General features: G+C 46.0%; 1 protein-coding gene across 6 annotated transcripts in view; it reads right to left on the bottom strand.

The window, feature by feature from the left end:
* UCKL1 (uridine-cytidine kinase 1 like 1) overlaps positions 1 to 13,950 on the bottom strand; it is a 74,048-nt gene extending 60,098 nt beyond the window's left edge. For 4 of the 6 annotated variants that reach the window (XM_058175334.1, XM_058175333.1, XM_058175331.1 and 1 more), the window contains exon 1: positions 12,339 to 12,391. In XM_058175334.1, the coding sequence (XP_058031317.1) occupies positions 12,339 to 12,376 (38 nt within the window). In that variant the 5' untranslated portion in view covers positions 12,377 to 12,391. Of the gene's footprint in view, positions 1 to 4,113; positions 4,517 to 12,338; positions 12,392 to 13,825 lie in introns of those variants that run through there. The other 2 variants (XM_058175335.1, XM_058175336.1) reach the window with 2 other exon arrangements.
* Between the last annotated feature and the right edge of the window lie 350 nt (positions 13,951 to 14,300).

Raw genomic sequence — 14,300 nt, 5'->3', positions numbered from 1 at the left:
TTGGACTAGAAGACCTCCAAGGTCCCTTCCAACTCTGTTATGATGTTATGTTATATAGCTTTCATGCCTAAGGCAAGACTAGAACTCACTTTCTCCTTGTGATTCACCCAAAGTCCCCTAGGCAGTTCCCATGTCTAAGGTGGACTAGAACTCCCCGTCATCTGGCTACTGACCCCAAGTCACCCAGTTGGCTTGCATGCCTAAGGTGGGACTAGAACTCACTGTCACCTGGTGATTGGCCCAAAGTCACCTAGCCATCTTTCATGCCAAAGGCGGGTCTAAAATTCCCTGTCTCCTGGTGATTGGTCCAAAATCACCAGCCACCTTTCATGTCTAAACCGGGACTAGAAGTCACCGTCTCCTGGTTTCTAGGCGATCACATTCCCCACTAGGTCAAATATGGGCCTGATACAAGTGTGCAACAGCCGAATCAAAGAAGATGTGCGTGTGTGTACACACAGAAAGAGGAATAAACTCCTAAAAGATGCAGAATTGCACATAACGGGCAACTTTTATTTTAATCGGGTACATGCTATGCATGTGTAAAAGATTTTCTTTCCTCAGCCTTTTTCCCCAGTTCAGTTGGGACTCAGGGCCTAGCAAAATCCTGAATTTTGTGAAATTCCCGGGAAATCTGCAAGCCCCAGCTGAAGGGTACCAGGTTGGAAAAGAGTAGCAAGCCAACGCCCGGCATTTCAGCGAGTATCTTAAGGATATATTTGTTTACAGCAGCCTTGAGTTGGCTTAGAGATTCGGATGCCAAGTTTCTGTTCCCAGGGTAAGGTTGCAGAGCAGAGAAGCAAAGGACCACTTCAGCAAAAAGACATCCAAAATAGTCTATGGAGATTCTCAGTCATCCAGGTCACGGTTGTCCCGAAGGTGCTTTTGCAGGAGGCAACTGGACTTTCTTTGGATTTTTTCTTTTGAAGACGTTTCGCTTCTCATCCGAGAAGCTTCTTCAGCTCGGTATATCATCCCTTCGGATGAGCTGAAGAAGCTTCTCGGATGAGAAGTGAAACGTCTTCAAAAGAAAAACCGGAAAGTCCCGTTGCCTCTTGAAAAACAGCTTACAAACGTACAACATCTTCTTGCCCTAACGCAACTCACAGCCAACAGTTCTTCAGTGGGATGCCCCTAAATTAATAAAAACTGCAGGAGTCTTCTCATTTGGCCGAAACCACCCCCTCTGCAGGTACAGGCAGTCCTTGACTTATGACCACAAATGAGCCCAACTTGAGTGAGACATTTGTTAAGTGAATTTGGCCTCATTTCTGGCCGCAAGCTATTAAATTCTTATTTATTTATTTATTTATTTATTAAATTTTTATACCGCCCTTCTCCCGAAGGACTCAGGGCGGTGTACAGCCAAAGATAAAACACAATACATATACAATTAAAACCAACAATTAAAACCAAGCAAATTTCAAAAGGCTGATAATTAAAAGTTTAAATTTAAAATTATAAAAAATTTAAAAAACCCAATAAAACCCCCAATTTAAGATTATAACTATAAAAACCATTATGCCAGTCCCGCTTGAATAAATAAATATGTTTTTAGCTCACGACGGAAGGTCCGAAGATCAGGCACTTGACGTAGGCCAGGGGGAAATTCATTCCAGAGCGTCAATGCTCCAACAGAGAAGGCCCTACTCCTGGGGGCCGCCAGCCGACACTGTTTGGCGGACGGCACCCTGAGGAGACCCCCTCTGTGAGAGCGTACGGGTCGGTGGGAGGCATAAGGTAACAGCAGGCGGTCTCGTAAGTACCCGGGTCCTAAGCCATGGAGCGCTTTGAAGGTGGTAACCAAAATCTTGAAGCGCACCCGAAAGACCACAGGAAGCCAGTGCAGATTACGCAGCAGTGGTGTTACGTGGGAGCCACGAGCGGCTCCCGTTACTACTCGCGCAGCCGCATTCTGGACCAACTGTAGCCTCCGGGTGCACCTCAAGGGCAGCCCCATGTAGAGAGCATTGCAGTAATCCAACCGAGACATAACCAGAGCGTGGGTGACTGTGCATAAGGCATCCCGGTCAAGGAAGGGACGCAACTGGCGAACCAAGCGAACTTGGTAGAAAGCCCTCCTGGAGACGGCCGCCAGATGTTCATCAAAGGACAGCCGTCCATCCAGGAGGACACCCAAGTTGCGAACCACCTCCTTTGGGGCCACTAACTCGCCTCCCAACAGTCAGCTGACTGGTACCGGGGTGCCGGCATCCACAACCACTCCGTCTTGGAGGGATTGAGCCTGAGTCTGTTTCTCCCCATCCAGACCCGTACCCGTAATTCTGCACTTATTAAGCTAGCGACAGGGTTGTTAAGTGAATCGGGCTTCCCCATTGACTTTGCCCATCAGAAGGTCGCAAAAGGGGATCAGATGATCCCAGGGACGCTGCCACCGTCGTAAATATGAGTCAGCTGCCAAGAGTTTGAATTTTGATCAGGTGACCTGCAACGGTCGTAAATGTGGAAAACGGTCGTAAGTCCCTTTTTTCAGTGCCGTTGCAACTTTGAATGGTCAGTAAAGGAAATGTTGTAAGTTGAGGACTACCCATATTCCTCTACTCGCAACCATTCATTTAGCGACCGTTCAAAGATATAATGGCACTAAAAAGAAAAAAAGTCACTTTCGAGCAGTCCTCGCACTTATGATATCACAGCATCCCCGTGGTACTGTGATCAATCTTTCGGGACTTGGCAACTGACTTCCGACAAGAAAGTCAAAGGGAGAAGTGAGATTCATTTAACGACCGCATGATTCACTTAGCAACTACAGCAGTTCACTTAACAACAGCGGCAAAAGGTCAGAAAAGTGGACAAAACTCACTCACTGTCTCACTGAGTAACAGAAATTCGGGGCTCAACTGTGGTCGTAACTCGAAGACTATTTATAATCCCTATTTCCAATGCAAATGCAATGCAAATTTATTTTTTATTAAAATAAATTTAATAAATAAAATAAATAAACGCAGAAGCCAGAAAGAAATATGATTATAACTTGCCCCGAGCTCCTATCTTACACTTTTAAAATCTACGATTATTAACTTTCCGGTACGCCCCAAAACTACGGCTACATTCAACCTTCTGCCATAGATCCCCAAAAAGATTTTCATATCAAATGATCTAAGTGCCAAAGCCCATTGCAACTACATCGCAAAAAAGGCTTTAAGAGTTGTAAACTTAATCTTGCGTAGCTTCTTCTCCAGAAAGATTACACTACTAACCAGAGCATATAAAACATTTGCTAGACCAATTCTTGAATACAGCTCGCTTGTCTGGAACCCGCAGCTCATTTCGGACATTAAAACAATTGAGCGTGTCCAGAAATATTTTACAAGAAGAGTTCTCCACTCCTCTGATTACAACAAAATACCTTATGCCAGACTTGAAATCCTGGGTTTAGAAAATTTAGAAGTCCGCCGCTTTCGACATGACCTGAGTTTAACTCATAGAATCATCTGTTACAACGTCCTTCCTGTTGAAGACTACTTCAGCTTCAATCGCAACAATACTACGAGCACACAATAGATTTAAGCTTAATGTGAACCGTTCCAATCTTGATTGCAAAAAATATGACTTCAGTAACAGAGTTGTTAATGCCTGGAATGCACTACCTGACTCTGTGATCCCCAAAGCTTTAACCAAAAACTATCTACTATTGACCTCATCCCATTCCTAAGAGGTCTGTAAGGGGCGTGCATAAGAACACCAATGTGTCTACCGTTCCTGTCCTAATGTTCCCTTTGATTGTATCCAATTTGTATAGTTATTTCATGCTTATGCTTATATATATGCTTATATATCGTAGTTATTTCTTGCTTATGCTTATATATACTGTTGTGACAAATAAATAAAATAAAATAAATAAATACAAAGATTCAAAACCCCTGGTCTGATGTAACCCCAGCTTTAAGCTAAGCACCACAACCTATATTTCCTTTTTTTTTTGGAGGGGGGGGCTCTCCCACTCCGCTTCAAGACTTCCTGTTAAAAACAACAACAACCCAAAAAATGCACGCATTTCCTTTTCAGAAAGCCAGGAAAAACAAGTTTAGGGAAACAAAAAACACGACCATATTGAGGTTCAGCCACGCTTTGGATGTGCACGATACTCACCCGCCACCGTCAGCTCCCAAAGCCCTAAAGCCGGAAATCCTGACCCCTGAATACGCCGCCGGCGATTGGTTCATCTCGGTTAATTCCCAGAGAGATGGGAAGGGACGGGGGGGGGGGGGAGAATGGGGGGGGGTGTTTGGTAGAGAAAAAAACTTCTATGGGGGAGAAGGGTTGATTCAGGTTGTGGTCTTAACCCCGTTGCCTTGAGATCTCATCCTAGCCTTAGAAGCCTTCGGGGTCTTTAGACGCCGTCCTTTTTTTTCTTGTGGGGTGCAAATTTAGGGCCCAGCCAGGATACCCGAAGAGACCCGATGTTGTCTCATCGAGGACGGAAGGGGGAAAAGGGAGTCAGCGGAGCAGCGACCAAGAAGCGGATCAACCAGCATGCCTAAGAGGATAGCTTTAACCTAGAGATTAGATTCATTACCTGATATATTAATAGCACTGGCTTTAGCCAGAGAAAGGCAGCTCGGCCTGAAGTCCCTTATGGTGCAGCAGAGGCACCCAAAAAAACAACAACCAACAACCCACCACCAAGGAGAGAGACCAAGGTGTGATTGCTTTGGGCATGTAGACCAGATCTTAAGGCCGGAGGGGAAGGATACGGGTAGGGAAGGCATTGCAAACAGATCGCGCGGTTCTCGGGGCGACACATCGTTCCTCCGAGGACCGGCTGTTTGCAAGCCTCTTTGAAGAAGGGAGCGGCGTCTGCTAGAGATAGGATGGGGACAGCCTGTCGCGTTGCCCAGTCAGCCAGATGTTGTGTGCCTCTGGAGTCCTTCCCTGGGACCCTGGCAGATGTGGAGGCTGGGTGGCGTTAAAAGATATGGTGGCAGGAGGTAATCTGTTCCAAGTCAAGTGGCAATGGACCGATAGCGATAGAGATAGCACGTATATAATGAATCACAGTGCTTTGCAGCCCCTCTCTAAGATAGTTTACAGAGTCAGCCTATTTGCCCCAACAATCTGGGTCCTCATTTTATCCATCTTGGAAGGACAAAAGGCTGAATCAACCTTGAGCCGGTCAGGATCGAACTCCTTGCAGTAATCGGGAGGAAATGGGGATTTTGCAGTAACCTTCCCCTGGAGTGGGGAGGGAATGGAGATTTTACAGTCTCCTTCCCCTGGAGTGGGGTGGGAATGGAGATTTTACAGTCTCCTTCCCCTGGAGTGGGGTGGGAATGGAGATTTTACAGTATTCTTCCCCTGCCATGCCCACCAAGCCACGCCCACCAAGCCACACCCACAGAACCGGTAGTAAAAAATGTTGAAACCCACCACTGATTTTAAACTTTAATACTTTAAAGTTAAATATTACTTCAATTACTTGATTACTGAAGTTAGCCCTTCGTTACAGGTAGTCCTCGACTTACAGCTGTTCATTTAGTGACCGCTCAAAGTTACAACGGCACTCAACAAAAGCGACTGACGACCGTTTTTTCCCAGTTACCACCTTGCCAGTATCCCCAAGGTCACGTGGTCCAAATTCAGATTCTTGGCAACTGGTCCGTATTTATGACTGCCGCTGTGCCTCGAGGTCACAGGTCGCGAATTTCTGACAAGCAAAGTCAATAGAGAAGCCGGATTCACTTAACGACCGGGTTACTAACTTAACGAATGCAGCGATTCAACTTAACAACTGTGACAAGAAAAGCCGGAACACACACATAACATACATACATACCTGTTTACGGTTTGCCAATTGCACAGTGGCAGATCGGACAGCGCTCCAGAAGGTTAGCATCATAGGTCAGTAATGGCTAACCTTTTTGCCATTGTGTGCCAAAAGCAGGGGGGAGCGCGGGGGAGGGGGTGTCGTGTGCCTACATGAACACCACCCATAATTCTATGCACCTGGCCCTCCCGCGCATGTGCACGTGACCCCCCCCGCTTTTGACACGCAATACCACCGTGTGCCCATTTTTCGCCAATCCCGGGCTCCAGAGCCTTTCTAGGAGCCTGGAGAGGGCAAAAACAGCCTTCTCCACCCCCCCGAGGCCCTCCAGAGGCCAGAAACAGCCTGTTTCCCTACTTCTGGTGGGCCCAGAAGGCCCAAAAGCGGAGCTGAGCTCACGTGCCCACCAATATGGCTCCGCGTGCCACCTGTGGCACGTGTGCCAATAGGTCCCCCATCACGGTCATAGGTGGTATTCAGCCAGTTCGGATCGGTTCACCCAAACCGGTAGCGGAAATTGCGGGTGGGCCTGCCCACCTGCCCTGACACTATGCCATCCTATTTAGGCACGTTTTCAAGGCTGGGCTCATGAGCGGAAGGCCGGGCGTATGTGTGGAAAGCGTGTACGTGCCCAAAATGTGCATGTGCATGAGGCGAACTGGGGGTAACAATATCTGAAACCCACCACTGGTTAACATCATTGCCCTCCAGAGCAGGGATCTCCAACCTTGGCAACTTTAAGACTTGTGGACTTCAACTCCCAGAGTTCCTCAGCCAGCAAAGCTGGCTAAGGAATTCTGGGAGCTGAAGTCCACAAGTCTTAAAGTTGCCAAGGTTGGTGACCCCTGCCCCAGAGGATCATTGGTTGCCCTCTCCCCTCTTTGGAGGAGCTTTATACCTCCTACTGCCTTAAGAAAGTTCAAAACATACTTAAAGATCCATCTCATCCTGCGTACCTTTTTTTTTTTTTTTTTGAACTATTACCATCTGGCAGACGGTACAGGGCAAATAAAAACAAGGGCAAATCGGCTGAAAAACAGATTCTATCCCAGAGCAGTAACTATATTGAATTCTACTGTATAGTAAAATATCGATGCAGTATCAGGGGCTTTTCAATTCAATTGCAAAGAACAGGGCTGAGGAATTCTGGGAGTTGAAGTCCACAAGTCGTAAAGTTGCCAAGGTTGGAGACCCCTGGCATAGAAGGTGACGGATGTGTCTTTTTGTTTGATTTTTATAACTATAATGTACACTGAAGATGGTATTTAATTTCGTTGTACGAGGTGCAATGCCAATGAAGTAAAATATAAGTATAAAATGGGCCGCAGAACCCAACAAATGTCTCACTTAACAACAGAAATGTGTGGCTTCAAATTGTGGTCGTAAATCAAGGACTACCTTGTACTGGAGAAGCGGGGAAGCAAGAACGGCACTCATCTTTACAACTGCTAAATGATCCCCTTCCCTGGTATTTTGGGGGAGAAAACAAGCACAGGATTCTAATCTATGCCAGTTCCCCCCCCCCCCCAATCTTGGCAACCTGAAGATGTGTGGCCTGTGTGCGAAGGCAACAACATGGCAACACAACTGAAGGGAAGAGAGGTTGATAAAAATCTTTTGAGGTTCTGGATTTGGGACAAGTGGCAGAAAAATCTCTATTTCATTTTACGATTCACTTTTGCTTTCTAATCAGTGGAAGGATTAAACTGCCCCCTAGTGGCAGATACAGGCAGCCCCTGATACGGCATAGCAGAAGAAAGAGCAAGTGGTGTACTCTGCATGTAGTCCTTGACTTACAACAGTTCATTTAGCGACCGTTCAAAGTTAACAACGGCACTGAAAAAAAAAATAAGGTGACTTACGACCGTTTTTCACACTTACAAACCGCTCCAGCATCCTTGCAATCACAATTCAGACGCTCGGCAACTGGCTCGTATTTATGACGGTCCCTGTGACGTGATCCCTTTTTGTGACCTTCTGACGAGGTGGGGGCGAGGGAGAAGCCGGATTCTACCTAATGACCAGGTTGCTAATTTAGGAACGGCAGTGATTCGCTTAACACGCCTGGGCAAAATTCACTTAACAAATGTCTTGCTTAACAACAGAAATGTTGGGGGTCAATTGTGGTTGTAAATTGAGGACTTCCTTTAACAATAGGTGAGAAAGGCCTAGAACAGGTGTGTCAAACTCCATTTCATGGAGGGCCACATCAGGGTTGTGCTTGACCTCGGAGGGCCGTGGGCCGTGGCCATGGTGGGCATGACACAGTACTCATGTCGGGGTCACCTGTGGTGGCCAAGTGCTAGGGCACGACTTTCCTGAGACCCTCCCTCACTCTCATTATAATCCAGGGGTGAAATCCAGCAGGTTCTGACAGGTTCTGGAGAACTGGTAGCGGAAATTTTGAGCAGTTCAGAGAACCGGTAGCGGAAATTTTGAGTAGTTCGGAGAATCAGCAAATACCAGCTCTGGCTGGCCCCAGAGTGGGTGAGAATGGAGATTTTGCAGTATCCTTCCTCTGGAGTGGGGTGGGAATGGAGATTTTGCAGTATCCTTCCCCTGCCATGCCCACCAAGCCACGCCCACCAAGCCATGCCAGGCCCACAGAACCAGTAGTAAAAAAAATTGGATTTCACCACTGTTATAATCTCCTTCCTTCCTTCCTTCCTTCCTTCCTTCCTTCCTTCCTTCCTTCCTTCCCTTCCTTTCTTCCTCTCACCCTCCCTCCCTCCCTCCCTTTTCCTTCCCTCTTCATTCATTCTTTCTTCTTCCTTCCCATCTTCCCTTCTTTTTCTTCGCCTTTCCTCTTTCCCTTTCTCCTTTCCTGTCCCTGATGGACATGTGGGTGCAGGGGGAAGAGACTTGGACTTTCTTTTGGGTGGGGAAAACCTGGAAGCTTTCAGATTCGGGTTTTCCCAGATGTGCCAATATGACATCTCTAATAAAATGGAACTTCGAGGAACTTCAAGCATCGGAGTCTTCTTTCGTTGAGGGGGGGGGGTGATACTTGGAACCCTGACACCTTCTTTCCTTCCTTCCTTTTCTTCTTTTTCCTTCCCTCTTCATTCTCCTTTCTTCTTCCTTCCCCTCTTTCCTTCGTTTTCCTTCCTTGCTCTCTTCCCATCTTCCCTTCTTTTTCTTCGCCTTTCCTCTTTCCTTTTCTCCTTTCCTGTCCTTTCTTGGATGCTCAAAATGCAAAAGGGGAAACGTTTCTCCTTTGGTTTTGTTTTTAGGTTGTTTTGATAGCCCTCTGCTAGCAAAAACAGAGTCGGGGGCGGGGGGGACTGTGTGCAGCTCTCACAGAGAGGGACTCCTTGGGGTGCCGTCCGGCAGGCAGTGCCGACTGGCGACACCCAGGGGAAGGGCCTTCTCTGTGGGGGCTCCCACCCTCTGGAACGAACTTCCCTCGGGACTCCGTCAACTTCCCGACTTTCGAACCTTTCGCCGCGAGCTTAAGACACATCTATTTATTTGCGCAGGACTGGGCTAGGATGTAAATTTTAATTCAGTTTTTAATGGGGTTTTGGTATTTTAATTATAATTTTAAATTCGGCCTTATTCAATAAGTTTTTTAATTAGTATTTTATCTTCTATTTATATTTGTGTTTTTGTGCTTTTAATAGGCTGTAAACCGCCCTGAGTCCCTCGGGAGATAAAGCGGTATAAAAATGTAATCCTGTAAGGAAGGCAGGAAGGAAACATTCTGGTGTTTCTAGCCTCATCTTTATTGCCCTGCTTACAGAAACTGCCTCTCTGCTTAACCCTTGTTACATTGTAACAGCTAAGGCGAAGCACCCATCGACGTGAGTGATGTTGAGTTGGCCATGCCCACACGGTCACATGACCACCGAGCCACGCCTACCCAGCTGGTCATTAAGGCAGAGAACCAGTTGTTAAATTATTTGAATCCCACCAGTTCTAATAACCAATTAGTTATTAACTTAAAGAAGTAATTAAAGAACTGCAGTATTCACTTAACAACTATGGCAAGAAAAGTCCGGAAAACGGGGCCAAACCGGGCTTAACCAATGTCTTGCTTAGCAACCTAAATTTGGGCTCAATTATGGTCGTCAGTAGAGGACAAGCCATAATCAAGAGAGAGCCAAGAAGGCCAAATTTAATTCCGGTTGGAAACTATACAGCATGGAGCGAAATTTAACACGTCAGAAAAAAAAACACGATGTCTGTCTATTCCCAGGAGTGCCAACACGGCTGTTCTACCTCCTCTGTTTTTCTGTAATTGTAGAAAAGAAATGCACTTTGTTCCATTCAGGGGTGGCAGGCCACAGCTTGTATTAAGCTAATGCGGTGTCATAAATCAAGCGCGGCAATGAACGGTGGAGGAAGGCGTAAACCGGGATTTCAAACCGTGTTCTGCAGAATCTGGAAATTACACAAAAACTTGACGATGGAGAAAGGCAAAAGAATAACAACAATAAATATATATGGGTAGTTTTCGACTTACGACCACGATTGAACCCAAAATTTCATGCCTAAAGCAAGACTAGAACTCACGGTCTCCTGGTGATTGGCCTAAAGTCATCCAGCTGATTTTTGAGCCCAAGGCAGAATTAGAACTCACCATCTCTTGGTGATTGGCCCAAAGTCATTCAGCTGGCTTTCAGGCCTAAGGCAGGACTAGAACTCTCCTGGTGATTATTTATTTATTTATTTATTTATTTTATTTGATTTTTATACCGCCCTTCTCCCGAAGGACTCAGGGCGGTGTACAGGCAAAAGTAAAAAAGACAATACAATGTACAATTTAAAATGTGAATTAAAAAACTTATTATAATTAGCCCGAAACTTTAAAATATATAAAAACTAAAATCCCATTTAAGATTAATATTAAAAATTTTAAAAATTTAAAAAACCAATAAAATTCAATAAAATTCAAGCCAGCCCCGCGCGAATGAAAAGATGTGTCTTCAGATTGGCTCAAAGTCACCCAGTCAGCTTTTAAGCCTAAAGTGGGACTAGAACTCACTGTCTCCTGGTGATTGGACCAAAGTCACCTGACTTTCCCGCCTAAGACAAGACTAGAATTCATCATCTGCTGGTGATTGACTCAAAGTCACCCAGTTGGCTTTCGTGCCTAATGCGGGAATAGAACTGACTGTCTCCTGCTTTCCACCCTGTACCTTAACCACTAAAGAAAACTGGCTCCAAATTAGTAACTCAAATGAACAATGGACAAATCTCAATAACTTTTCATTTTCATTTTGCATATCACACAAACACTGCTTAGTGGATTGATGGATCTCTTATGTCAGGGGTAGTCAACATTTTTATACCTACTGCCCACTTTTGTATCTCTGTTAGTAGTAAAATTTTCTAACCACCCACTGGTTCCATAGTAATGCACCGTGTATCGTCTGCGCATGCCTCTCGCGCATCGTGGATTAGGTTTGGGGGGGCGCGCCGGCTACCAGCTCTGCTTGTCTGTTACAGCTGGGTGGTGTGGGGGGAGACGCGCGAGCTATTCTGGGACGAGGCTCTTTTGTTTGCGGTCGCACTATAGCGCCATTTAGTTTCACTTACGCAACGTGAACTAAACTTATGCGCGGGCGATACAAATAGTATATTTTCAGAAATTTAAATTGTCACGGGGAATTTTATGAAAACCTAATGAAAATGTTATTAAATAATGCTATGAAATTTTTTTAAAAAGTCAATTAAATTAAAAAAAAGGAAAGTGCTTCATTATCGGACAAAACCCCTACCGCCCACCATGAAAGCTGGAACGCCCACTAGTGAGTGGTAGGGACCAGGTTGATTACCACTGTCTTATGTTGTGAAAACTCAAAAAAATGAATTAATTGAATGCTCAGTGAATCATATAAACGTTTAGAACAAGTGCCCGCAAATCCATGCTTCTGTTGTGGTTGGAGGGAAGAGTTTGACTCAAAACCACAACTTCACACCTCCTTTTTCCCTTTCCCAAAACGAACAAAATAAATATACAGGTAGTCCTCAAGGGATGATCACAATGGAGGCCAAAATTTACGTTGCTTAACAAGGCAGTTGTTAACTGAGCTATGCCCCATTTTACGACTTTTTTTTGCCACAAGTTGTTAAGCGAATCACGGCAGATTTGCTTTATTTCATTGCCACTGTAACTTTGAATGGTCACTAAACAAATGGTTGTAAATCAAGGATTACCCGTAAACTAATCTAATAAAGAAATTGATTGATTGATTGATTGATTGAATGAATGAATGAATGAATGGGCTGCAACTATTGAATGAAAACCGGTCATGTCACTTTTTCAATGCCATTGTCATTTCAAACGGTCATTAACACATGTTGGTTGTAAATTGAGGATTACCTTTAAATTAACCTAATAAAGAAATATAATAAATTGATTGATTGATTGAATGAATGAATGGGGACACAACAGGAATAATTCCACAAACAAGAACTCCACACCTCCCAGCCCCCTCTGGACTTTTGTACCCAAAACACCTAAATTGACAAGACATCCACACAACCCCAAGAGACAACATGCCAAACTCAACACATTAACTATTTTAATCCTCTATTGTCTCACACGGATTTGCTGTTAAAGAAAAGCCAGGCCAGCTGCATCAGGCGCCAAACCACAATTTCACTGTCCTCCTGCGTCGATGAGAGGCTTCTAGGAGGTGAGGGATAAAAAAAAGAGAGGAGGAACAGAAAAGCCCAGAACAGAAGAAAAAAAAACAGAGTTGGAGGGGACCTTAGAGGCCTTCTAGTCCAACCCTGTGCCCAAGCAGGAGACCCTATACTATACCCTTTTTTGACAAATGATACTTGTACACAGGTGACCCTGAGGACACAGATAAATCTCCAACGACCCTCTAAAAGAATGCAAATAACCAGCTTATACATCCTTCCGTTCCCCACCATCCAGTCAGAGCTGAAGAAGCTTCTCGGATGAGAAGCGAAACATCTTCAAAGAAAAAAAAATCCCAGAAAGTCCAGTTGCCTTTTGCCAAAAATGCCCCATGACGCGGATGCCCGAGCATCTCCATAGAGACATTCTTGACCACGGCGGTCCAATCCCTCTCGCAAACCTCCGGTGATGGAGGCTAAGCCCCCCAACAAACCTCTGGTGGCAAGCTGTTCCGCTGGTTCTCCCCCTCAGGAAATTTCTCCTTGCTTCATTCTCAGGTTGCTCCTCTCCTCTCCTCTCTTCTCCTCGATAGGTTTCCATCCCAACCCCGCTTTTTCTTTTCTTTCCCCTTCGCTTCCCCCTCCCCGAGGTAGAGCCTCCACCTCCAGGGGCAGTCTACCCTGCAACCTCAATGAGGAAAGGCGTTTTTCCCCAATGAGGAAAGGCGTTTTAGGATAGGATAGGGATAAGGAATAAGGATAGGATAGGATAGGATAGAAATAAGGAATAAAATAAGAATAGAATAAGAATAGAATAGGATAGGATAGGGATAAGGAATAAGGATAGGATAGGATAGGATAGGATAGGATAGGATAGGATAGGATAGGATAGGATAGGACAGGACAGGACAGGATAGGATAGGATAGGATAGGAAAGAAATAAGGAATAAGAATAGAATAGAATAGAATAGAATAGAATAGAATAGAATAGAATAGAATAGAATAGAATAGAATAGAATAAAGGAATAAGAATAGAAATAGAATAGAATAGAATAGAATTTTTTATTGGCCAAGTGTGATTGGACACACAAGGAATTTGTCTTGGTGCATATGCTCTCAGTGTGTAGAATATAGGAATAGGAATAGGAATGGAATGGAATGGAATAGCATAGCATAGCATAGAATAGAATAGAATAGAATTTCCCCCCCTGGATTTTAGGAACCTAAACCGGAGTTGCAGCCAAAAAAAAAAAAAAAAAGGCGCCTCCGCCGCGCCCCGGAGGAAGCAATGCGAGCAACAGGCGTCCCGGAGCGCCGCGCCCGTCCCGTCCAAGAGGGAGGCTCTCGCACCCAGAGCCCGAAGCGGAAGCCCCTCGGAGCGTCCCCCCCACATACACCGCCGCGCCCCCTCCCCCCGCCCCAAAGCCCATCGGGGTCTCTGACCTGCCGTCCCCTCGGTCGCCTCTGCCCGCCCCGTCGGTCGCTCCTTGCTCGGCGGCGGCGAGAGCTGCAGCCATGGTCGCTCCGATCAGCTGTTGAGAGCCAGGCGGCGAAGGGGAGGGGGCGGAGCCGCGTTCCGCCGCGCGGCTTTCTGGGATTCGTAGTTCGCCCGCGGAAAGAAAACCCCTTCTGGCCGACGCCGAGAGGCGCCTCGATGGGACTACGCGGCCCAGGGAGCTTCGCGGCCTGTGGCCTGACGGGAGTTGTAGTCTTGCGGTCCGGCTGGGGAAAAGGCGGGTCGGAGCCAAGGAAAGGAAAGCGAAAGGAGGGCGGGGAAGAGCCGGGCCGTCCCCGCTTAACGACCGCGCCTCGCTTTGGCGGGATGGGGACGCCCAAGAAAGGAAATACCACAGAGTCCTCTACTTAAAACGGCTTGTTTAGTGACCGTTCAAGACTCCAGGCATTTTGTGTGCAGCTT

Source organism: Ahaetulla prasina, chromosome 3 (genome assembly GCF_028640845.1).
Source record: "Ahaetulla prasina isolate Xishuangbanna chromosome 3, ASM2864084v1, whole genome shotgun sequence".
Classification (NCBI taxonomy): domain Eukaryota; kingdom Metazoa; phylum Chordata; class Lepidosauria; order Squamata; family Colubridae; genus Ahaetulla; species Ahaetulla prasina.
Note: the sequence above shows the minus strand (reverse complement) of the source record. Positions and strands in the feature narration are given on the sequence as shown.